At 36.7% G+C, this 27,213-nt stretch overlaps 1 protein-coding gene across 12 annotated transcripts in view; it reads left to right on the top strand.

Moving 5' to 3' along the window:
• Positions 1-27,213, top strand: part of AKT3 (AKT serine/threonine kinase 3) — a 363,939-nt gene that overhangs the window by 163,317 nt on the left and 173,409 nt on the right. For all 12 annotated transcript variants that reach the window (XM_066236840.1, XM_066236795.1, XM_066236763.1 and 9 more), the window contains 5 exons: positions 8,125-8,236; positions 9,754-9,898; positions 15,234-15,365; positions 18,109-18,174; positions 19,556-19,624. In XM_066236840.1, coding sequence (XP_066092937.1) covers positions 8,125-8,236; positions 9,754-9,898; positions 15,234-15,365; positions 18,109-18,174; positions 19,556-19,624 — 524 coding nt within the window. The remainder of the gene's footprint in view (positions 1-8,124; positions 8,237-9,753; positions 9,899-15,233; positions 15,366-18,108; positions 18,175-19,555; positions 19,625-27,213) is intronic.

The raw sequence follows: 27,213 nt of genomic DNA, 5'->3' as shown, positions 1-27,213 counted from the left end.
GGGCTAGAGAACCTGGATTAGAGACACAATTTTATAACCTTAATGAGTTGGTGATTTTGAACAAGTAACTTAAAATTCAAACAGCTTCCATTTTCTTATTTGTGAACTAGGAATGATGAAAAGACTTTCAATCTTTACTGGGAGGATTATTGAGAAATAATGCGTATGAAATCTTAATGTTCTTGTGGAGCAACTGACAATATGCTCAAATAATGACTTAGTTGTAATTATTTAAGTAAAATAAATTTTGGGGGAAAATGTAATATAAAGTCTCTCTATTTACCTAAATTGGCAAAGATTTAAGATGATACTTTTTCTCTATTCTGCTGATGATGAATGAGCTGATTATTCTGAAGTATGCTCTTCATTTAGTTTGCAATGCATCGGTTATAACAGATTTTAAAGTGAAATGTTTTGTGCTGAGACCCAGAGACGTCTTTATAGCTGTGGTTGAAACCTTTGGGATGAAGAAAGCATCTTTGAAGTCAGAATTCCTGAGTGGAAAGAGAAACATCTCTATCTTTTCCTAAAATTTCAGGAAGTGAGAGAGTGTTTTCCAGATAGGTCACATTCTAATGATAACTCTATGGTTACCTTTATATATGTTTTTAATGAAATTATTAGGATTGTTTGTTTATAATCATCCAAAATTCACTGGGGTTATTTTTGTTTCTTTTGGGGGGAGAATTATGTACTTTGCTCTGAATTGAGAAAAAAACCGCAGAGAGCCTCCTCAGAATTACATTTAACATCCTTATCAAGTCATTGAAGGTCTTTCTGACCTCCGCTTTTACCGTTCCCAAACTCCCCTTACTCCAGTGGCACCGGACCCCTTGCCAGTCCTTACGCACATCTGTATCCCCTTCCAGCTGTGGGTCTTTGCACCACCTGCTCCTTTCATCAAGATCGCTCTTCCCACAGATACCTACATTGGTACCCCATTTCATGAAGGAACACCTTCCCAACTCTTGTTTCCAAAACATACCACTGCCCTGCTATTGTAACTCGTTGCTCTGCCTGATTTCTCTTCATAGTACTTATAAGCACCCATTATGTTATAAATTAATTTTTTTACTTGTTTATTGCTTGACCATTCATCCCCTCAGTAAAACATACACTTTATGAAAATAGAGACTCTGTTCAGTTCACGGCTGTAGCCCCATTGCCTGGATGGTTGCCTGGCACACATATGTGGGCACACAATAAATATTTGTTTACTCAATGAATGTCTACATTTATTTAATGAATGAATGCATCTTATCTATTTAATGGAGGACAAAATTATCATTAAAAAAGCATAACATACAAGTCTGAGTCTAAGCTCAGTTCTGAGGAAGAGGCACTAAGACAGAAGGCTGATGAATGGTTTGAGTTGGAGGTAAAACCAGGCAAGTTTGTGTCATGAAGGCCACAGGGGAGTGACCCAAAGGTAGGGAGCCAAGAACATCAGGTGCAGGAAAGAAATAAACGAGAACAAGGAAAGGGTATCTGATAAGAAGCCGATCTCAGGAGATGGTGGAAGCCACAGCTTAGCTAATTGGTTAAAGGATATGTAACAGAGGCCACGTTTATAGGTAATGGTTTGAGCACCAGGCAATTAGGGGAGGGAAGCAGCATTCAGTGCATGTGTGTGTGTGTTTTTTTTTTCTTTTGGTGACAGAGAGGGACAAACAGGAAGGGAGAGAGATGAGAAGCATCAAATTATTGTTGCAGCACCTTAGCTGTTCATTGATTGCCTTCTTTTATGTGCCTTGACCTGGGGGTGAGGGCCTTCAGCAGACCTAGTAACCCCTTGCTCAAGCCAGCGACCTTGGGTTCAAGCTGGTGAGCCTTTCTCAAACCAGATTAGCTCACACTCAAGCTGGCGACCTCGGGGTCTTGAACCTGGGTCCTCCCTGACCCGGTCCGAAGCTGTATCCACTGCGCCACTGCCTGGTCAGGCAGTGCATGTGCGTCTTGATCTGTGTATATTTATTGCTCATTCACCCTGGTGTGCACTGATAAGCCACTATGAAGTAGTGAACATATGAATAGAAATTGTCCCATTGGCACACGTGGAAGCTTGAGGCATTGCAGTTGTAACTTAGAGGTGATAGAAAAGAAACTGGTTAGTCCAGCGGTGATACCTTTGAACTTCGATGGCTAATGAAATATTCTGAAACTTTTTTTTATTTTTTTTTATTTTTCTGAAGCTAGAAACAGGGAGAGACAGTCAGACAGACTCCCGCATGCGCCTGACCAAGGGCGACGCTCTGCCCACCAGGGGGTGATGCTCTGCCCCTCCGGGGTGTCGCTCGCCTCGACCAGAGCCACTCTAGCGCCTGTGGCAGAGGCCAAGGAGCCATCCCCAGAGCCCAGGCCATCTTTGCTCCAATGGAGCCTTGGCTGTGGGAGGGGAAGAGAGAGACAGAGAGGAAGGAGGGGGGGTGGAGAAACAAATGGGCGCTTCTCCTATGTGCCCTGGCCGGGAATCGAACCTGGGTCCTCCGCACGCCAGGCTGACGCTCTACCGCGGAGCCAACCGGCCAGGGCCAATATTCTGAAACTTTTAAGTGTGATAAAGTTTCTTCAGCTAGAAGTATCTTTTAGATATTCATCTATATGCTTTATATACATATTTTAAAAATAAGTTTTTTCCACTTTTAATTATTTAAGCCTTCTCTGGTTTATTTTGGTACATACTTTGAGGAAAGAATCTATAATATTTTGGAGGGAGTTTTTATTTTTGACTTTTTATCATGAACATTTTCAGACATACATAAAAGTAGGGAAAATAGCTTCTGGAACTCTTATATATCCATTAGCAGTGAACATTTTCCTTGCCATTTTGTTCACATATTTAAATGAAGATACTGACATTTTACCCCTGAATACCTGAGTATGAATCTCTAAACAATAAGGACACTTTCCAACATAATTATAGTACCACTATCTCACTTAATAAAATTTAGAAATCTTTAATATTATCTGATACTAATTCACATTCAGATTTGCCCTGTTTTTGCCTTAAGTGTTTTGGGTTTTTTTGTATTTTTCTGAAGTTGGAAACGGGGAGGCAGTCAGACAGACTCCAGCATGTGCCCGACTGGGATCTACCTGGCATGCCCACCAGGGGGCGATACTCTGCCCATCTGGGGTGTTGCTCTGTTGCAACCAGTCATTCTAGCGCATGAGGCAGAGGCCATAGAGCCATCCTCAGCGCCTGGGCCAACTTTGCTCCAATGGAGCCTTAGCTGTGGGAGGGGTAGAGGTGGAGAAGCAGATGGGCACTTCTCCTGTGTGCCCTGGTTGGGAATCGAACCTGGGACTCCTGCACGCCAGGCCGACGCTCTACCACTGAGCCAACCACCCAGGGTGCCTTAAGTATTTTTTTACAGCTGCCTAGTTTCAACCAGATACATTAGGGACCACACATTTGATGGATGTGTCTCCTAGTTCTCTCTAGGCTAGGAAAGGTCTATGTCCTGTATCCCCACCTCCCATTCCGTTATACTCACTTATTAAAGAGACCACCCTGTTTGTCCTATAGCAAGTCACTCTTCTGGAATTTGCTGATGATTATTTCTACAAGATACTATTTAACTTTTCTTCTACCTCTCTATTTCCTGTAAGGAGGAAGTTAGGTCTAAAGATTCCTTTAGATTCACATTCTTTCTTTCAAAACTATTTCCTTGATGATTCTGACATCACATCGGGAGGTACAGATTTGTTACGCTGTCGTTGTTTACTGGTGTCAGGTGGTAGAAGCTTGATCTCTCCGTTATAAAGTTAAGGACCCCTTTGGGCTGGCACATCACCTGTGGGTTGATACCTCAGCACCATGCATTTCTTCATTAGATATTTACCTGATGATATTACCACTTAGTGATGATCCATGCCTGCATCAATTATTTTATTACATGTAGATTATGTTTTAGCTGCTTTTGAAAATGTGGCATTAGTTAGCCAAGAAAAATTTAGTAAAATTTGGCTGTTAGTTTTATATGCTTTCATTATGTTTATTTATTTGAGAACTGCTCTGTTTAAGCACGGTACTAGATTATCAAATAATATGAACCTTCCCCTCAGGGAATTTATAGTCTAATATACATTCTTGTTGGATTGTTTAAAAATTTTGTTACCGAATTCCAGTTTCATCATACCTCAAATATAAATTAGGTTTTCTTAGTTAAAACAAAAATAGTGCTCATGATTATTTTTTAGCTTTCAACACAGTATTTAATAGTAAACTATATTAAAACTGTTAGATATCTTTTAACATCTGGGTAACTCATGTCTATTTTTTTTCATGGGTTATGATCATTAATAAACTTCTTGCTCTGGCAAATGTGAACAGAGGAGCTCTATGAAATACGGTGACACAGATCCTTATGTAATGAAATGAGAAATATTCACAACATATTAAATGAGCAAGGGACTTATGTAGTATAGTCCATATGTTGTAGTCTCATTTTTTATAAATACTTAGAGCCCTGGCTGGTTAGCTCAGTTAGTTAGAATGTCATCCTGACACAGACAAGGTTGAACGTGTAATCCCCGATCATGACACATATGGGAAGAGACCATAACTAAGGAGAACAACAAATGAATGCTTCTCTCTCTCTCTTTTCCTCTCCCTTCCTCTCTCTGTCTCTCTAAAATTGATGATCATAAAAATAATAAAATAAAAATGCTTAGAAAGGAACAGAAATCTACATGAAAACATGAATAATAGTTATACCTGTGTTTTTATTTAAGTTATACTTTTAATGAGTTTTTCTACAGTGAGTATAGATGACTTGAATATGAATTTGTACAAGCTAAAGGAAGAAATATGTATAAAAACCAACCTGTCTGATTAACAACGTGAACCTACTTAATGTTGTAGAACTGTATACTTTAAAGTGGTTACAATGGTAAATTTCATGTTACTTTTCTTTTTTAACCACAAAATATTTTTTATGGCTGTTATACTGCAAAAAACCCAAACAAACAACAACAAAAAAACCCAAAAAGCAACTTGCCTTACATATATTTTATATGAGCCCAAATATACTGCACACAAAAATTAGGAGATATTTTGTCGCTTTGTACTCATTTTGAAATATCCCTTAATTTTTGTGAGCAGTATATTTAGATGTTTGAATGACTCTCTCATACCTCTGCTAGTAATGCCTCATTCATTTTTGTGTCTTAATTATTGTTTCACAGTGACCACAGTATATTTTTAATTAAAATTTGAAGAGGGTATGTAGAAAATAGTTGTGTTAGAAGACTTGCTAGATGTTTGTTTGTTTGTTTAAGTAGAGGTAGGATTTTGTGAACAGACAAGACAGTTGTTAATGTCTGTGATCATAGTTATTTTGACATCACCAATGGGCACATTAAGTAACACTGAAGTAGGTGAACCTTTATTTGAACTTTCTTTTCTTTCCTTTTCTGTTCTTCCTGTTTCTGTCTACTCCATAGTTTATTCTTCAGTCTTTCTGTCAGATCTGCTCCTCTAGTAAGTGTCTGTCCTCCATTCTTTTTTACATGAAAAGCCATTTGGTCAGTTGGTCAATCAAATATGTACTGTGTACCTTATGTTCTGTCACTATCATAGGTTCTGTGAGGAAGAGTGATGCATGTTACGTCATTCCTAACTTACAAGTCCTGTCTAGGTAGGACATCGAAGTAATGTAAAAACACGTGTAAGACAGTATAGCAAACTGCTGGCTAGAAACTTAATAGGACTTTTGTAAGAAGTAAACAGAAAGGAACAGTGGTCTCAAAGAGAATCAGATGAGGTCTGGTTTATGGCACATCAGGAGGTTTAGGCGCTGGGCAGTGACAGTCTGAAGTGGCATTGTATCAGTGGAAAAGCCAGGCAATAGCAAATGATACCAACATCAAAAAAGGAAGATCGCTCCATCTTTTTAGTCTGAATGATGAGGAAAAAATGAGGAAGCTAGGAGAAGGAACAGATTTAGGGGAAAAAAAAGATTGGTGGATTTGGTTTTGGTGTGATACCAGTACTTCAACCAGGTAGAAATATCTGCTGTATAATTAGACACATGTATTGAAACAGAGATGCAAGATGGAAAGAAGTTTGGTTTTGACATCGGTGAGCTGAAAGATGATAGCTGAGACCATGCAAAGAGAAGAAACCAAGCTTGTTAGAAAAGAGAAGGAAGCCAAGCAGGAAGCCAAGCAGAGACCCTTGAGTGAGTGATCTCTTTGGATTAGTTCATAACAAATTATCACGAATGCAGTGGCTGAAAACAATTCACGCTTGTTATCTCTCCGCTCTTGTGGCCAGGAATCCAGGCATGGCTTATCTGGTTCCCCTGCTCAGGGTCTCACAACTATAGAAAACTGGCTGGGCAGCATTCTTCTCTGGGACTTGTCTAGGGAGGAATTAACTTCCAGTCTCATTCAGGTGGTAAGCAGTATCCATTTCCTTGTGGATGTAGGACTGGGAGTCCCTGCTTCTTTCTAGCTACTGGCTAGAGGTGGATCACCTAGCCACCTGATGTTCCCTGCCACTACATTGAGCAGTTTATGACATGGTCATTTGCTCATTCAAGATCAACAGGAGAGCTCTCCCATCTGTGGCCAATGTAGTCTAGCCTTACATAAGCTCAAGTAATCACAGGAGTGACATCCTATCACCTTGGCCATATTCTGTTGGTTTTTATTGGTTGGAATCAAGCCACAGGTTCTGCTTAAACTCAAAAGGAGAGGCTTACACAGGATCTGATGCGGGCGGCCACCTTAGACTATGTCCTCCACACATACATTCATGAAACAGTAGAAAACTAATATGTCATGTGAGAAATTGTCTGCAAGACCAAAGTGAGGGTTGGAAAAGGTGGTAAGTGGGTGTGCTCTCAAATCTGCGAAGGGCCAAGCACTTCAGGAGAATAAGGCACAGATAGATTTAACAAATCCCAACCTGACACAAATTTTTCTTTTTTGTTTTAATTTCATTTCTTTATTTTGATGTACTGAATTAGAAGCTGATTTTTTTCATTATATAAAAAAAGAATATCAATGATTAATGACTTAGTTTTATAAAGATATGAAAGTGGTAGTTTATAGTTGCTAATGAAGGAGATAGGATAAAACAGGTAAGCACTGAGAAAACACCATTAAAAATTTCAAGCAGGGGTAAAATTATTTTCTTTCAAAAGAGCAGCATTAGTAGACAGCCCTGGTGTGCTTTCTCTCACTGTCCAGTACCATGTATCCTTCAAAGTCCAGTTCAGTCCAGGCCTATAATAGCTAATAGCCGATAATAGCTAACATAATTAAAAACTTACATGTCACACGCTGTGCTAAGCGTTACATTGATTTGTTACTAATCCTCATGCCATGGTATCGGTACTCTTACTGTTTCTCATTTAGTGCTTGAAGACCTGAGGGATTAATTAACTTGCAAGGCTGCATAGTTCATGGTGGGGGAATAAAATTGCATCCAGACACACTGGTGTTAGAATCCATACTTTCAGCTGCCATTGTTTGGTCATTTCTTAGAGGTCTTCCTAGATACTCCCTGACAGAATTCATTACTTTTTGACTGGCTCTAGGGGCAATGATTATTGTTATAAGTGGTGTAAACTATCAAAAGGTTTATAATCTAGGTAAAGAGATAAGGATACCTTCTTTAAATGGTAAATAATAATATAAGATAGTCTATGCAAAGTGAATAAGGAGGGATACAATAAGTTAAGAGAAGATGAGGGAGGAGATGCATGGTCAGTCTAGGACCAGGTTATTATAAATAGCTGCATGGAAGGAATAGGCTTTGCTCTGGCCTTTAAAGAGCAGGTATTCTTTTGACTAGGTGGTTGCATATAGGGCTCAGGGTAAAATAAATGGACCGCATTCTAGAAAGCAAAGGTATTGATATAGGAAAGAGCAGCAAGATGTATTTAGGAAAGTTGCGTAGTCCACGTTAGCTGGTTAATGGAGCATGTGTCCAGAATGAGCGATGGATTGGAAAGGATGCTGAGGTCAGGTGGTGAACGCCCTTGAGTGGAGAACCATTGCATGCTGTGAGGTCACAGTTGTTTTGTTTGGAATAGAATTCTATAGTTCTCAACTGTTGTTTCTTGGTTTTAATATTAGTATATTCAAAGAGACCTTTTATTTTATTACTAGAATGCCAGTTGATGAAAACAGAACGACCAAAGCCAAACACATTTATTATCAGATGTCTCCAGTGGACCACTGTTATAGAGAGGACATTTCATGTAGATACTCCAGAGGAAAGGTAAGAAAGTTATTATTTTTTCCATTTTGTGAAAAAGCAGCAGTCAAAAAATCTATTTGTCTTCCAGTGAATAAAATGGAAAGGGTTTGGGTCATTCTTGATTGGGGGGATGTTATTTTTCATACCACAGTTTGTGAATTGTGATTGTGGCTTCCTTTTTAAATTGTCGCAACCAGGCAGAAATTTGTTTAAGAACAAATAAGATAAATAAAAGTCTATGTGTGTCTGACCTCACCAGTTGTAAATATATGTAAATATATTTGTAAAATGCTATATTCTGGTATAACAAATGAATAACTTGCAAAATACTAAATCAAAACATTTAGAAGTTCTGCCTGACCTGTGGTGGTGCAGTGGGATGGAGCGTCGATCTGGAACATTGAGGTTGCTGGTTTGAAACCCTGGGCTTGCCTGGTCAAGGCACATATGGGAGTTGATGCTTCCTGCTCCTCCCCTTTCTCTCTCTCTCTCTCTCTCTCCCCCCTCTCTCTAAAAATCAATAAATAAAATATTAAAAAAAAAAAAACATTTAGAAGTTCTGTAAGATCTACTTCTTAAGAGAAAATAAAACATTAAGAAGTTAAAATATAAATTAAAGAAGACATTTATAATCAAACTACCTCTTTTAAAAGAATTTAAAATTAACAAGCTGATTTTAAAATTTATATGGAAATAAATGATCCTTGATTTGATGAGACAAATGTCAAAAAATAAAAGCTTTATACTCTGCTAGAGAGATATATTATTTAAGCTTCAATTTATGCCTATCATTTTTTTATAAAAGAAAATTAACCTATGATCTGGCAATGTGAAAGGCTTTGGCTTTGAAAACCTTTTTCTTAGAACTTTTGTTGGACCACTGTAAAGATCTTGGGAATGTTGATGGATTCTTACAAGACCTAAACGAAACATTCAAAAAGGACAACAAACTTTTGGGCATCAGTTTACTTTATAAGCAAGATGCAGGCCCTGGCTGGTGGTTCAGTGGATAGAGCATCCTGGGTCCTACCCTTGGTCAGGGCACACATGAGAAGCAACCATCTGCTTCTCTTCTCCTCCATCTCCCTCATCTCTCTCTCTTTCCCTCTTGCAGTCAGTGGCTTAATTGTTTGAACATTGGCCTAGGCACTGAGGATAGCTTGGTTGATTCAAGTGTCTGCCCCAGATGTGTGTTGCTGGTGGATCCCGATCAGGGCGCATGTAGGAGTCTGCCTCACTATCACCCCTTCTCTCACCTAAAAAAAAAAAAAAAGAAAAACTAAGATGTATTCTGACAATTAAAATGTAACTGTACTCTTAAAGGACTTGAACTAAATTTTCTTGGAATATTTTTCTTTTTCTCATTTAACATACCTCCAAACGTGTGTATGTATGTGTGCGTGTGTGTGTGTGTGTGTGAGAGAGAGAGAGAGAGAGATATGCTGGAGTAGACTTTGTGTACACTCCATATTTTATACGAAAGAAATATTTGAATTGTTTACTGTCTTGTATTAATGAGAAACTACTTGTTTGTCTAGGGAAGAGTGGACAGAAGCTATTCAGGCTGTAGCAGACAGACTTCAGAGGCAAGAAGAGGAGAGAATGAATTGTAGTCCAACTTCACAAATTGATAATATTGGGGAGGAAGAGATGGATGCTTCTACAACTCATCATAAAAGAAAGGTAGAAAATAATAACTTACTCCCCTATGCAGCACATTTATGTGTATGGAATAAATATGCTAAAAACTGCAATTTGCAAAAAAAATGTCAGCCTGTTACTTTATATGGATGTGGTTGGTTTTTATTCAGGTGACTTTGAAAGACCTGTCATTGTTTAAAACCAAGTAAGTGAAACTTTATTTTGATGGTTCAGTACTCAGCCTGGGGCTTGTTAGAGATTGTGACTAGTGTGCCATCATGCTACTTTCTAGCTTGAATTTTTCCCTTATTGTTTTAAATACCATTTTAGAAGCTTGGAAATAAAATGTTTTCCTAATGATTTGGTCTTTTTCCATTTGGCATTGTGTGTGCTCCCGAAAGCAAAGCAGAGAAGGTTCTGGTGTGCTTCCGCGTGGGGCTCCCACCACCCTGATGTCGACAGGAAAGTAAACAATCTTGGAAATAATAGTTTTTTAATTTTATTTTGATGGCATCTCAAGAGCCAGTGAGGAAAACAGACTGCCTTCCCTCAGTACTCCAGAATGATGAGCATCAACTTCATATTTATGGGAATTGTAAACTATGACTTCCATTGCTATAGAAAATTGAACAGCATCTTTTTATGAAAAATAGTATTTTAAGATTCATCTAAAGATAGAGGTGTTCAAAATAGACAAACATGGCATTTACCATGTTAGAATATGTTTGTTTTAGTAGATTATAACTTCAGTTTTCAGGTAGGAAAACACGGATTTTTAAGGTCATTATTCAGGTACTTTCATATTAGCACAATGATTCAGAACTCTCTGGCGTTGTACTGCCTGAGTTCAAATCCTTCTTCTCCATGCTAAACACATGAACTAGGTGAAGTAGTAGGGTCACAACTTAGAGTTAATTATCTCTTCCTTTTTTGAAATTTCTGTTCTAATTAGAATCACATTCTATGTGTGAATTTAGCCAAATGTCTGAGGACGCTTTTTCTTCTTTGAAGACACCCTCTCTTTGTTGGTTGAACTGAATCCCTCTTTACTTTTAAGTCAACCCCCCTTTCCCTGTTCCTCAGTCATTGCAAAAGTAAAAACAATCTAGATATACAACCTACTCAGAAAAAGATGTGCACGTGTACACAGTTCACTTGAAATCTAACCATGCTCGTGACCTAAAATCAGATTCCAGTTCATTTTGTCTTCAGAACTAAAACTACCCCATTCAATAACAACCTGTACCTGCTATATACTATTTAGTTATGGGAATTCCTAAAATCTGCTAATAGCAAAGATGAATAATAAGATGCTATCGAGGTAGTTAAGAGGTTAAAAGTGGGAAGTTTATAACACCCTAAGTAGAAACATTGGTACTGATCAATGGAGCAATTTTGGGAACAAGTTATGGAAACTTACCAGAAGAGTGTTGAATGGAGACCAAAGATGTTGAAATGGAAATGTATGACGGATTTAATTATTTTCTAATGCTGGTTATAAATTATTATAAAGGTGAACCTACATTTTCCTCTTTTCACAGTTGCTTGTACAGATTATCTTAGAATTCACCATCTTCACTAATTAATACTTGTAAGCATTCTCTCACTAAAACAGAGTCTCTGAAATGAAAACTTGATAGTATTTTGATTTAGAGGATTTCATTATCGTATTTGACTTGTATCTGATTTCTGTTATTCTTTTTAAATTTCATTTCATTTAAAGTTGCATAACATAAAATAGTTTAAATGACAACGTTTAGAGAAAGATGGAACATTGTGCTACTTCCTGTTCCATAACAGTCCTATAACCTGGTTAAAAATGGAGAGATCTGAGATAGATGACTCTAGAACAATATCTTTTAGGTATCTCAGTTATCATAAAAAGAATGTAAAGTTCAAGTTATTTTTCATCCAAGACAACACAGATATTCTGAAATAAGATAGCCTCATAATTTACAGACCACATTTTCTCCTTTGTTCATTTTTTGGAAATCGTGCAATAGCATGAGAATAGCTACTGATTAGGGCCACTGTGTTCAGAGCTGTCTCAATGGCTCCCTTGCCTGGAGCCGACAGATGACTGCTTCTTTTTCTGGTACAGGATTGCCCCAGTGTCTGCTTTGCAGGTTCAAGTCTCTTAGGTGATAGAGAAGGGAGTGAAGGCCTCATACCAGATTTAAGTCCTGTTTGTATCTAAATTAGCAGATGATATTTCAAGAACATTTTCTTGGAGGACTCAGAAGTGCCTAATCTTGGTCCTGCCCCCCTGCCCTTGTCTTCTGAGCCCTGTCAGAGTAAAGGGCACAGCATGAAGGGAGCAACAGCCAGATGAGAATCAATGTTGCGTCATTTTTAAGTGGCCAGTGTAGACCTCTGTGGGCGCAGCTCTTATCTCTCGCTTTAGGGATAGGGTATAAGCTGTAGCTCCTTTGTTCCCAGGGAGTCTGACATCAGTTCTTAGAATTTTATTACCTAATGCCTGGCTAGAGTAACTCAGAGTGATGGTTAGCTTTGGGAGGAAGAGAGGAAAGATGGTGGAACCTGATGATGTCATGGAATCTCTCATTGCCTGCTCAAAGAAGGAGGATTGGCTTAATCAATATTGTAGAAATTGACTGACCAGATGAGAGCTTCCCTTCACTTGGGGAAGAGCACCGGAGGAAGTGGTCAGAGATGTGGGCAGAGAGGTGAACTTCATTAGTCCCCATTTTACTTAGTGCCCACAGGGCTTCCTTTGGTTTAGTTCTTCTATTGTAAATGTACATAGAATTTCTCTGTTTTAGCCAAATTTACTAAAACTTCTGTATTCTTTCCTGAGAGAGTCCTTGTATTCTTCAATTATACACTGCTCACAAAAGTTAGGAGATATTTTATTGCTTCACATTCATTTTGAAATATCCCCTAATTTTTGTGAGCAGTATATATTCATTTTTAACCTAATTTTTGGACTAGTCTTTTTCTTATATTCTAGTGTCTGATTTGAATACATTTATTAAGCTCTTGTTAAGTATGCACATGCATCTCTTAGCCTAAGGCAGCCACACTGGTATGTGAGCGATTATATAAAGGAAAGAGTATAACGATGTAAAATGTTTGCTTAATACACCCTTAGGATCGGGTTTGGGAGGATTAATTTTTCTGGAGAGTAACCATGCTCTTATTTTTTATTAAAATCTTACTGTATCTTTTCCCTGAACACCATCCAAAATAGGAAAACTTTTATAATAGGTTACCTTTCATTTGTAAAGACTAAATAATTACTGCGTACACCACACTGAACATGAGCATTTGGTATTGAAGCTACTTTTTAAATGTTCTGAAGTTTTGTCAAAATAGATATGAAATCTTTTTCTGATTTTATCACATCAAATGCTTTTCTACTAATATTAATTTCCATGCAAATTTCCTTTTTTTTAAAAGATTGACAGAATAACTGACAAGAGCTGTGAAATTTAGAGATAAGGCTGTCATAAATTTTAAAACTCTTTCTGTCCCTAAGAACTACAGTACTAAAAGAATACAGTAATACTTTATAATTATATATTACTTTTCATTTGAAAATGTCATAAAGCAGTTTAAAAATTTGTTTTGAATGCTTTTTTTTAATGCATTTTTCTGAAGCTGGAAACAGGGAGAGACAGTCACAGACTCCCGCATGTGCCTGACCGGGATCCACCCGGCACGCCCACCATGGGGCGACGCTCTGCCCACCAGGGGGCGATGCTCTGCCCATCCTGGGCGTTGCCATGTTGCGACCAGAGCCACTCCAGCGCCTGAGGCAGAGGCCACAGAGCCATCCCCAGCACCCGGGCCATCTTTGCTCCAATGGAGCCTTGGCTGCGGGAGGGGAAGAGAGAGAGAGAGGAAAGCGCGGCGGAGGGGTGGAGAAGCAAATGGGCGCTTCTCCTGTGTGCCCTGGCCTGGAATCGAACCCGGGTCCTCTGCACGCTAGGCCGACGCTCTACCGCTGAGCCAACCAGCCAGGGCCTGTTTTGAATTCTTACCCCTAAGAATTCAGTTTCAGTTTATGTGATACTGAGTAATACCATTTTCCAATGGCTTTAGATTTTAAAAAGAAAAAATGAGGAGAGTCCTGCTCAACAGAAGCCATAAGCAATAAAATGACATTATATCTCTCCTTGTTGCCATGGAACCAACTACTCAAGTTGTCAATAACAGTATATTATTTCTCATGATTTTGAGGTTTACTTGGGCGATCCTAATGGCCTCAAGTGTATCTCTCAAGCAAGCACACGGTCTGGGCTGGAAAATGTAAGAAAGCTTTTCTCACATGTCTGGGTTCCTGGTTCCCCTCACGTGACCTCTCTCTGCATGGGGTGTCCCATCCTCCGGGGCCTCTCTACCTGGCATCCCTGTCTAGCAGAACAGCTTGGACTTCCTACAGAACGAGAGCTGGCTTTCAGCAATGGCTTTTCCAAGAGAGAGAAAGCAAGAGCTGACAGATTTAAAGACTAGGTCTAGAACTATCACAGTGTCCTTTTGATCCTACTGTGTGTTCAAAGCAGGACACAGCACCAGCCCAGGAATGGGGAAGGTTCACTCCATCTCTTAATGGGAAGAATGACATGGGCATACAGCAAGGAGGGGCAATTAGTGGCATCCATCTTTTGAGACACTTAGCCCAAAGAGCTGTGGTTCTGTAGTATTCCTTGATTTTTTAAATCTATGAATGAAAATGAAATTATCTACTAGCTTTCTTAACTATATTCTGCTTATTTATTTGATTTTTAGTTGAATTAATAAATGTACTTTATTATTACCCTGATACCTTTTGCTATTTTTCTTTTGAACTGGAGATATTATTGAATAGTTCACACATTAGAACTTGACATTTGAAAAAATTATAGGCAGCAAGTGAACAGAGGCATTCATTTGTAAAATTTTAAGAATTTTTACATATGTTTGCATGATGGGTATTGAGTGGTTTATAGTTTTCTTATGTTTTTGTCTGGTTTTGGTGTCAGGGTAATGGTAACCTCATAGAATTAATTGGGAAATATTCTCTCCTTTTCTATTTTTTGTAGAAGTGTATACAGACTTGATATTATTTCTTCCTTACATGTTTATAGAAGTCGCCAGCAAAACCATCTGATCCTGGAGTTTTCCTTGACTGATACTTGAGTAGATGAAGAATTTTAGGTTCAAAATTATTGTCTCTAATCTGAGAATTGCTTAAATGATTTCCAAAATCCATGACTGTTGATGACACAGCCAGTATTAGTCTGATTCTTATTCACCTAAGAGTGTTTAGAAATTGGTAAAGTTTGCTTTTGAGTGGATACTGCAAGTGTATATATGCATGCTTACACATAAATTGAATCAAATATTTCATCTATTTTTTATTTCTATTTTTCAGACAATGAATGATTTTGACTATTTGAAACTACTAGGTAAAGGCACTTTTGGGAAAGTTATTTTGGTTCGAGAGAAGGCAAGTGGGAAGTATTATGCTATGAAGATTCTGAAGAAAGAAGTTATTATTGCAAAGGTAACTGAAATTTTTGTTTATGCTGTTCCACCCATGTGCGCTCATGCATACACATGATTAGTATAGAAATTCCATTAATCACCAAAATGTTGATTGTGGGCTACTGCTACAATAATATCTGTATATCGATATTTATAATACTAAACTTTCACAAGTTTCTAATGTTATCTGAATTTTTTTTACTGAAGCTATTTTATTCCCTTGAGATGATAGAAATATTTATTTTATGTATGTTTGGGGAAATGTGTTGACATGACCTATATTGCTAATTACCTACATTAATGTTGCACTTTTTTTCCCCTGACAATCTAAATTTTTTGTTAAATAATTGGGGTTAGAAAAATGGAGATGATTTGCACTCATCTATTTTAAAGCTTATGTATGTTGAATGGAAAAGCATTCATAGTAGATTTGAAAATACTAGTATAATGAAACTAAAATAAATGATAGTTTTTGAAATTCTTTCAAAAGATCTTAACCCCTTCCTTATAACTTCAGTCACCTTTCTAAATAATGAACACGCTGATGCCAGTTCTCAGGGTTCTAAATTAAATCCCAATCCCCTCAATAGACAGATTTGATCTACTTTATAAATTGGTCCATACTTTATGTCTTGCTTATTCAACAAGTGACAGATAATATTATTGTTAGGCTTTATAAAGTACTTTAACTTCCAGTTATTTACGACAGTGTTATCTCATCAGGCGTGTGTAGCCCACCCACTCTGTGAAGTCAGGCTCCCTGTGTCTTGTACATTTATTTCAGCCTCAACTCCTTCACAGTCCATGTCTGGTGTGAGAAATAACACTGACCTGGACTCACACAGGTTTATGGTTTATGTCCCAGCTTTGGTTAGGTTTATGGTTTATGTCCCAGCTTTGCACCTTACCACCTAATAGCCTTTAGCAACCAGTTTTAGGGGGAGTACCACACTCTCAAGGAGATTTGAAAATATTTGTGGGTGGGGCCTATTTGCTTATCAAAATGACTCTGGGGAAAGAAAAGTACTGAGAGTTACCCAATAATTCTGGACAAGACTTTTATGTTGATGAGGATTTATAAACAATTCAGTGTAATACGTGCTCCATTTTATAATTAAACTGATAGTTTCTGGGAGGTAGTACAAGCACAGTAGGCCCTGGTACTTATTAATGATCCTAGACAAATTGCTTAACATCTTTTGCCTTTGTATTCCACCTGAAAAATGAGGGTACTAATAGTGTCCCTCTCATAGAGTTGTTATCAGGATTAAATGAATGAATAAATAAATGGAATAGTATTTGCATTATTATTGAATAAGTTTAGTTATATATTTAATAAAGTAAAAATTAAAATGGCATTCAATGAAAATAAATATATTGTTGCATATGTATGCTTTGATTATTGTTATTACCACCTACTGTGTGTCATGTGTGAGTAAATATCATTTCTATTCTGTTTTTCCTTTTACACATAAGCGTCGCTTGAGCCTGTCTCACCTCACTTAATTAATTCTACTTTTCTGAGTAACTTTACAAAGCTGGGTATATTTCACAAATGATGAAACATTCTGATTACTGTAGATCCTTGCTGCTTTCCTCAACAAATTCATTTATTAGTTTCTTGAAGGAAGGTGTGCTTATTCATAGCGAAATGATTAACAATATGATGTTTTAGAGTCTGACAAGACCTGGGGTTTGAATCCTAAGGTGCCCGTCTCAGCCCCATCTCGGAAGTAAGTGATGTCCATATGCCTCATTACTGTTGCTGTTAACGTTGATCACCTGGCTGAACTGTTGTCTGGCTGGTTTCACCATTGTAAAGTTAGGATGTTTTCCTTTGTAATTAATAAGTGTCTTAGAGGAAACACTCAGACAATATAAATAGCCCTTTTCTTCTTCAGCTTTTGCCCACTATTAAACATCTGTCAATGGAACTTGTATTTTTTCCTTTCACTGGCTTTAGGTTTAGTCTGTTCTTTTTCTACTTGCTGAAGTTGTAAAGTTAGTTGTGGATTTGAAATCTTTTTCTTTTGTAATGTAAGTGTGTAAGGCTATAATTTCCCACCCTAACACTACTTGTTTTGTGCCTATAGATTTTGGTACGTTGTGCTTTTATTTCTATTCGCTGTTCAGTATTTTCTACTTTAATTTCCTTTTTGATTTCTTCTCTCAACATTGGTGCTTTAAGACGGTGTTCTTTACTTTCCACACATCTGTGAATTTTTCAGTGTTTCTTCTGTTTATGATTTCTCACTTTATCCCAGAGTGGTTAGAGAAAATACCTGGTATCTTTTAAATCAATTGAGACTTAATTTTGTGGCATAACATACAGTGCATCTTTGGATATGTGCACTTGAGAAGAATGTTTCCTGTGTTGTGGGATGGAGTGTTATATTTGTGTCTGTTAGACCTATGTGGTTCACTATGTTAAATAGTCTTATGTTTCTTTATATATGTTCTGTCTGGTTGTTCAATCCCCTATTAAAAGTAGGGTATTGACATCTCCAACATTATTGTAGAGCTGTCTGTTTTTCTCTTGAGTTCTATTTTTGCTTCATATATTTTGATGGTCTGTTATTACATTTTTTAATTACTTTGACCCTCTTATTAATATACAGGGTGATGGCAATAAAGGGAGCACATCATCGTGTTATAAATCCTTTTCTGTCTCCAGGTTTACCTCGTCAGGTCTTAGAAAAATGTTGAAACTTTTATAGTAGTGCTTACAACATATTTTAAAGGTTTGCCTTTTTCTTTTGTAGGATGAAGTGGCACACACTTTAACTGAAAGCAGAGTCTTGAAGAACACTAGACATCCATTTTTAACAGTAAGTGACTAGAAGACAGATGTTAGAATCCTAACATTTCAAATTTAAGGGAGTTTTTCAGAACTAAGCTAAGAAAAAAACATTTTAAATAACATTTACTTAGACATGCCATTTTCTGTGTGGAAAGACTGTAAGACAAATTTCTTTGAAATTATCCAAATGCATGGATTAAATTTATAATATGCATGCATTTGTAATTCCTTCCCATTTAGGCACCTGATACTTTTATGAGATTGTTTTTTCTCCCATGAATTTTACTACCTTTTAATAATAAAGGTCAAATAGCAAATAAATGACCTATGGCATTTTAAGGAGACCACTGAGAAAATGGTGGACTTTAAAAAGGTTCTACTAAAAAGATTAGTAGTAAATGTATAGATTTTATGTTTCTTTTATTTATTGGCTTCTAATAAATATATAATTGATCAGGCAGCATTGTCTTCAAATATGAAATACAGAAATCTATCATGAATATTTTTTGTAGACACTGAGAGTTCTTTTGGTTATAAAATACTGTAAGAAATACAAGAAAACTGAATATAAATTAAATATAGGATATGTCATGATATTTCTTCACTTGGTTGTTATGAGACAAAATGATTTTTAGTCCTGCTCTAAGATTGATTGTAATCAAGGCATAATTTGCAAAGTTTCTATACCTTTCTTGTTCCAACGAAGTGTATTAAGATAAAAAAAACACTAGACTTTCAAAAGGGAGATCCTTTTAAAGATTTACCTAAAGTAGGAATTTAAAGATTTACCTAAAGTAAGAATTTAAAGATTTACCTAAAGTAGGAATTTTGAAAGGAATCATTAGATAGCTAGACTTAATGTTGTTACATAGTTGTGTGTGTTTTGTCTATTAAGGTAGTTCTAAAGTTCTGATATCTTTATAACCTAGAAAATTCTATGAACCAACTTCATTGAATTAGGTCATTTTTTTGTACCCTACATACAAAAAGTTATGTTGTAACTGCTTTAGATCCCCAAACATAACTAGTATAACTCTATTCCTTAGTCTTTTACTAGAGTAATCTGTGGGCTTTTCTTTAAGGTTGCATGGACAAGAACTTTGGGGACCAGTGCAATATGAAATGGATAGCACAATAGATTGAGAAATGCTTATCACAATTTCTAAGTTAATTTTTACTTAAAATTTTAGTTTTAATTTTTTCCTAGCAGACCTCATTTACTGATCTAAATATAATTTGTTTTATATTTCTCATAAATTCTTACTTAAGCATCCTTAAGGATTAGATAGACTCATAAGCAATACAATTCATTTCATCCATCATGCTTACTGTTTTAAGTGTTCTGTTTTGGTACCATTATTATAACAATGTGGGATTATAATATAACATTTTTTCTTTTTCATTTCAAGTCCTTGAAATATTCCTTCCAGACAAAAGACCGTTTGTGTTTTGTGATGGAATATGTTAATGGGGGAGAGGTGAGTCACCAAATAAATCTAGCGCTTGCATTTGCATGGTAATATTGTCAATAGTTTTAAAAAAATATTTAAAAATAAGTTATATTATCACAGTTCTCTACTTCTTGGTAGGGATTTATGTAGCTCTTTGTACTATTGAGTAGACGGAGCCAAAAAATTCCTAATGCAATGTAATGATTGTTTATTTTTAATTACTAATTTATATATTGGCAAGTGTAATCATATTCTACTTTTTTCTATATTTTTCAAGTGTAAAAAAATTTTACCAAAAGTAAAATCATGAAATCATGTTATTTATTTTGAAAATTAGAAATACAGGATTTATAATGCTTTACAGAATTCTTTCTCAAGTTTCTGTGAAACCTGTAAAAAATTATTTTACTCATTTTAAACTCAGTTGAATGATAGTCTGCAGGAACATTGTGACTGAGTTTCTCTTCTTCTGCATAGTAGAATAACCTTGACTATATTTAAGAGATTTTAAGAGGTCTTGCCATTTTAAACAGAAAGTGAAAGACTTTAGTATTTTACCTGTTCCTTTATTTCTCATCCTTTTGCCTCTGTATTTTGATAAAAATCAATGTGAGAGAAAAATACAATTACTCAAGTAGTTTATTGGAAATATTTTACATTGTGGGCTTTCTGAAGTAAGTTTAAATTTAATAAATAGGGCTTATATCTCATAGACTTTAAAAGTTTTATTTTCCAAAATAAATTAGGTATCCTCTATAGAATATTTCCTCCTATAAAGTTATCTCCAAACATTTATTGATTCAGTGCCTAGGCAGTGTGGGGTTATTATAATGTTTTAAGACATCATCCTTTCTACGTGAGATTTTACAATTTATCATGTAACTACGTTATAAATTAGAATATACACTGAAAGACCTCAGTGCTAATAAATTCTTAAAAGAAAATGCTTTCTGAATGATCTAGCATTTAGGGTAGGCCTAAGTGAGATCTCACCAGGGGAACTGATTCGAGAAGGTGTTTCTGGCAGAAAGGATGACGTGAGCAGAACCACTGGTGGGTGAATTTGGGGCAAGAACTAGAGCCATAAGTTAATGACAACCCAGGCCTTCCAAACCGGACCCTTGTAGCCATATGTTCTCTGAGAAAACACGAAGAAGATAAGAATTGTATAGGGTTGGTATGTCTTAACAACCAGTTCATTGAACATGGGTAGAAAGAGAATTATCAAAGTTAATTTTTGCTTGCAATCAAGGAAAGTTAATTGATAAAGTAAACTACAAAGAAGGTGCTGAGGGTGAGATTATAAATTTAGTTCAGAAAAGGTTTTCCCTAAGATTCCAAGAAAATGTATGTGTGGAAATATCATAGAGAATCAGTAGGGGTCAGAACTCTGGCTGCAGACTTGGACGCCACTCCTGTAAAGGTGGTAACTTAAGTTATAGAGGGGGTTATTTTCTGTTTCGTGGGAAATTCAATTGACAAAACCTTTTTGTTAGTATCTAGCAAAATAAAAAATGTATATATTCTTGACCTGGCAATTTCACTTTCAAGAATATATCCTGAAGACATATTCACAAATATATCCCAGAATGATATACATATAAACAAATGCATTGCAGCATTTTGGTACCTTAAATAAGAACATTTGTTAGGATATTGCTTAAATAAACTGTTAAATTTATGCAGTGGGATACCTTATATCCTTTGTAAAGAATGAGGCAACCCCATATGAGCTGATACAAAACAATTTCTAAGATAAGTTATGAAGTGGAGAAAACAAAGTACAGATTATAGAGCAAGCTACCATTGTCTTAAAAGAAAGTAAGACCACATCTATGTTTGTAGGTACATTGACTATGTCTGCAGTTACACACTGGGCATGAGTGCTTATCTTTGGGAAGATGAACTGAAGGGCTGGGGATAAGTTGGAGGAAAACTTCTTTTTCACTTATGTATTTTTGTGCAGCTTTTATACTCTGTACCACAGATGCATGTTATCTATTTTTAAAATAGAGGGAAGGAAGACAGGCAGGCAGATGGATGGATGGATGGATGGATGGATGGATGGATGGATGGATGGATGGATGGGTGGGTAGGTGGCTGGCTGGTCGGGTGGGTGAGTGGGTGGGTACGTGGGTAGGTGTGTGGCTGCCTGGCTGACTGGCTGGCTGGCTCACTGGCTGGTTGGGTGAATGGATGGTGAGTGGGTGGATGGATGGATAGATAGATGGATAGATAGATGACCAGGGGAGAGAATAATACAGGGAAAACTAGAAACTGCAGATAAATCTTGGAGAAACACTCTTAAATTGGAGAAATTCTCTTACACAGTATCATGGATTTACATCTATTATAATAAATTGTTTCACATTGTTTTACAATTACTGATTTCCTTGTCTGGTTTTCCCACTAGAGTCCGAACTCCCCAAGGGGGCTTGTTTATAGGTATAACCCCAGCACCTGACACTACCTGGCACATAGTAGAATTGACACATATTTACGGGTTGAATAAATAAGTGAATAGATGAACAAGTTCCCTCATGGGACAGGGGTAAGCGAAGCTAACAAAAGTGGTAAAGTAGTAACTTCTAAGAAGTAGGAAGAAAAAAGAAAGTTATGTAGTTTATCTTAGAAAAAATAAGAGTCCAAAATGTTTTCTTCAGGAGGGAGTATCTTTGAGCATATTTATAAAAACATATTTATTGCGTCTTAATACAACACACTTTCGTGGATATTGTGGGGGCTACTGATTTGAGTTAAACATAGGTCTTAACCTCAAAGAGTTTATAGTCTAGCTGGGAAGGTAAGGCACAGAATTTACACTAAGTATAAAGTGATAATTATCACTGTTCTAGACAGTACAGATTACTAGCCATGGGACTGCACAGGAATGGGAAAAGAATTTTGTGTTGGTGGGACAAAGGGAGGCTCTTTAGATGGAGTGAGCTAGCTGGCACCTGTCCTTTTATTCTAAACCTAGAGTGCTTTTGAGATTAATTAATTGAAGACTGTTGAAAAAATTTTACACGGGAAAGCAGATTTCCAGACTAGCCAGATGGTTTTCTTTAGCATTGAAACTCCTACATTATTCCTCTTGTTTGGCATTTCTTCTCTTTTTTTCAGAATTTCTGTTTTGGGAATGTGTTATAAAATTAATGTATTGAAGCAGGTGAACTGACTCTGTATGTGATATATAATTTTAAAGTGCATAGTTATTATAGCATTGCCAGATATGAAAAATTAACAATTTACATTTATACAATGTTAGTAAAAAATGAAATTTTGTGTATATAATTTCCTAATTTTTTATTCTTCTAGGTTATCAAATGTACTTATACATTTTGTGTGTGTGTATGTATGTGACAGAGACAGAGAGAGGGACAGATAGGGACAGACTGACAGGAAGGGAGAGATGAGAAGCATCAATTCTTCGTTGCGACACCTTAGTTGTTCATTGATTGCTTTCTCATTTATGCCTTGACCAGGGGGTTTCAGCAGACCGAGTGACCATTTGCTCAAGCCAGTGATGTCACTTGGGGTTTCGAACCTGGGTCCTGTGGTCCCAGTCTGATGTTCTATTCACTGCCTGGTCAGGCTGTATTTATACATTTTAAGTGTACTTTATAAATACAAATAATTGGTGAACTTAATGGAATTTTTTCAATTCTTAAATAGATCATTTCTAGGAAGGACATCTGTAGGAAATCTATGATGATTTATTTAATTTCAGATTTGCTCTAGATTCACCATGTTACTTACCCTGCCCAGGGATGCTGCCTAGAAATGCAGAAAACTCAGTTGCTGTAGAAAAAGTACTGAACATAATACTCAGGCTTTTGAAATAAGATTGACATAGAAGTAAAGGAAAGGGAGCCCAAGGAGGATCCTGGGCAGAAGGAGTCCGATAAGAGCAGCCGGAGCAGTTGAGTAGAGTGTATTAAGTATAAGAGAGTATAGTGTATTCTGCGGGATGGATAACAATGGAAAAATGTTCGCTGGATTTGGATTCTACCCGTCCCTAAGCAGAGTGCCACAAGTCTTCCTTTTTCTTGGGTGATCCAAGCTGCGTACCTTGGCTGGAGTGAAGAAGGTACAAGGGTGGTTTGAGGCTCAGTAGAACTAGGTTTGGAAAGTGAATTCAGTGCAACCTCAGGTCCACAGTAGATTGGCATCTGTAGAAACAATTGTAAAAGCACTCAAATAATCACACTGCTCAACATGGCCAAACCACCCTCTTTTCGTAGCTTAGGAGTTCCCAAACTCACATGAGCAGAGACATTCTGGGAGAGGAATATAAACTGAAAGCTGCCTAAGGTGCTGCTGTTTAGTTTGGCTTAGAGCATCTCCACTCAAGATGGTTTCCCAGAATCTCACTCATCACTATATTTCTTGTCGGCCTCTGTGAATCTCTTTCATTGAAATTGCTCCCATTGAAAACTCTCTTATTGAAACCTCCTAGAACTTAAGAGATTCATTAGAGGGATAGAAGAAAATTATTATGTAGAAATGTTATTATCTGATAAATCATTCACATGCTTCTATATTCTTTACATGAGTACTAACAATTTTGACTTAGTTACTATTCCTGTCCATATTTTATACTATATATTAATCTATTTGATAAAAATTCAGCTGATTTTTTGCATATGACTTTCAGTTCCATGCCAATCTGAGATACTCTCGTACTTATTTCATATTCTCAATATTTGGCTGGCATTTTATCTTCAGTGAACCAAAATCATCTCATTTTAAATGTACATAAGGCAGAAGTCTGGCAGTCAGCATTCTAGTTCTATTTACTAATTTATGGAGGTGTGATTTGGGTGATTTTTGAATTAAAAGTATCATTTTATATTCATAGTTATGATTTTTTTATATTTTACTAAATTTATAGATATATGAATATCTTTATTGTCTGACAAAGATTAGGAGTCTGACAAGCTCATTTCTTTGCTGTTTTACTACATAGGTTCTATCAGAATCCTATCCCTGTTACCCCCAAATTCCCCAAGTCCAGGATGCACTATAATAATTCACATTATCATATAAAGTTCACAACAAAATAAACTGGGAAATTTTTTAGTGTATACTTTCCTGATATTTCAAGGCAAGTTGCCTAAAATCAGTCATTAAACCAATATATCAATGCATGCAAAGTAATAATGCAAAGACGTAACTAGCCTCAATATCTAAAACACTGATTCTCGTATCTAGAATCTCTGATAAGGTGACTAGAACTGCAGGAACTAACTAGGCATCTATTTCCACTATTCCTCTCCATGTGGTCATGACACAGCATGGAAATCTCAAGGTAGTCAGACTTCTTACACAAGGGTTGGATTACCCCACAGTACACGTTTCAAGAGAATGGAAACAGAAGATACAATATAGTATAACGGGACCGTGAAGAGTAAAGGCAGGACTATGAAACAGAACCTATTTGAATACTAGCAACTATAATCCCACAAAACAGTTTGCAGTCATTTGTGTTCATCTTTCACTTAGCATAACACTTTTAAAACTCATCAATATTGTCTTGTATATATCAGTAGTTTGTTTCTTTTTGTGGCTTTACTCCATTATATGGATATATCTTAATGTGTGTATACTATCAACAGTAGATAGACATTTGGGTTCTTTGAAGTTTTGGGTTATTATGGAAAAAGCACCTGTGAATATTCCAATACAAATCTGTATGTGAACATATATTTTCAGTTCTTTTAGGCTAATACTTAGGGATGCAATTTTTGTATCACTTAATGTGTTCAACTTCAAAAGAAACTCAACTGTCCTATTTTGCATTTCCAGAATGTTACTTAATATCATCATTACACTTGTAATGGTTAGCTTTTTCAAATTTTACCCATTCTTGTGGGTGTGTATTGGTATATTATCGTTTTAATTTGAATTTCCTGACAACTAATAATATTGAACATCTTTTTCTGTGTAGATTTCCATTTGCATATATTCTTTATTAATGTTATTAATGTGTCTGTTAAAATCTTTTGTCCATTTTTTAATTGGATTGTTCATCTTAATATTGTGTAGTCAGACTTCATTATATATTCTAGATTTAATGCTTTATTGTATACACACACACACACACACACACATGTTTTACAAATACTTCCTCCCAATCTGGTCTGCCTTTTTATTTTTAATGGGGCATATTTTTCTTGTGTATATTTTTTATTTAAATTAAAAAATAAGTATTTTTACCCTGGCCTGTTGGCTCAGCGGTGGAGCGTCGGCCTGGCGTGCGGGGGACCTGGGTTCGATTCCCGGCCAGGGCACGTAGGAGAAGCGCCCATTTGCTTCTCCACCCCCCCCCCCTCCTCTCTGTCTCTCTCTTCCCCTCCCGCAGCCGGGGCTCCATTGGAGCAAAGATGGCTCGGGTGCTGGGGATGGCTCCTTGGCCTCTGCCCCAGGCGCTAGAGTGGCTCTGGTCGCGGCAGAGTGACACCCCGAAGGGGCAGAGCATCCCCCCTGGTGGGCAGAGCGTCGCCCCTGGTGGGCGTGCCAGGTGGATCCCGGTCGGGCGCATGCGGGAGTCTGTCTGACTGTCTCTCCCCGTTTCCAGCTTCAGAAAAATACAAAAAAAAAAATAAATAAGTATTTTTATTTAAATATAAACACCTTTTAAAAGATCATCTTCTTCATGTACAATTTATATTGACTAAAATTCATCACTTTTAGGTTACCATTTAGTGAGTGTGGACAGGTATGTAGTTTACTATCCTCACAGTTATAGTGCAGAACATTTCTGTCACCTTCATGAATGTGATTAGTGTCCTTGTAAAAGAGAGCTCAGAGGGCTCACCCTCCTCTTTCACTACTTGAGGACACAGCAAAAGGATAGTCAACTAAGAGCCCAGAGGCAGGTTCTCTGCAGACATCTGATATGCCAGTGCATTGAGCTTAGACTTACCAGTCCCCAGAACTAGGAGGAATAAATTTCTTTTGTTTATAAACCACCAATCTGTGGTGTTTTGTTACAGCAGCCGGAGTGGACCATGATAGTATTGTTGATTAGTTCTCCTGGTAGATGAGCTAGAACCACTCTTTTCATCTTGGGTCTATAAATCCCAGGGATGTATTAAGTAGCATCATTGCACAGACTGCCGTGTCTTATTGCTTAATTAATTAGTTGTCTTTAGGATACTCAGGTTCCAATTTCAGTTAATATTATGATAATGAATTTTATCATTGAAATTAATGAGACTGGTATTGAGCATAATGTGCTATTCCCTAGGTAACCAATCTTTGCTATTACAAAGGAATAACTGTGTAGGCAGTATTTGTAAAAAAAAAATTTTTTAAAGATAATTGAGTTTAAAATAAAAGATTGCAATGATAATTCTCTTTAGAAATGCAGATCTTTATTTGGTGGGAAGTTTGTTGCATTATGAATAAAACTTTTTTTCAAAGTATAGTAATTTATTTTCAAAGTAAGCATTCTGGGTTTGTGATCAAATGTAGACATATATTTACTGGGTTAAAATAATCTATTTACATTACTGCATTTCTATAGTATGGCTAAGCTCAGCATAAAAGAATATTGTTTTTGCCTAAAGGAACTTAAATTTCTAAGACTGTGCTCCTTGCTTGAGCAGCAA

The sequence above is a fragment of the Saccopteryx bilineata genome, chromosome 1, assembly GCF_036850765.1.
Source record: "Saccopteryx bilineata isolate mSacBil1 chromosome 1, mSacBil1_pri_phased_curated, whole genome shotgun sequence".
Classification (NCBI taxonomy): domain Eukaryota; kingdom Metazoa; phylum Chordata; class Mammalia; order Chiroptera; family Emballonuridae; genus Saccopteryx; species Saccopteryx bilineata.
Note: the sequence above shows the minus strand (reverse complement) of the source record. Positions and strands in the feature narration are given on the sequence as shown.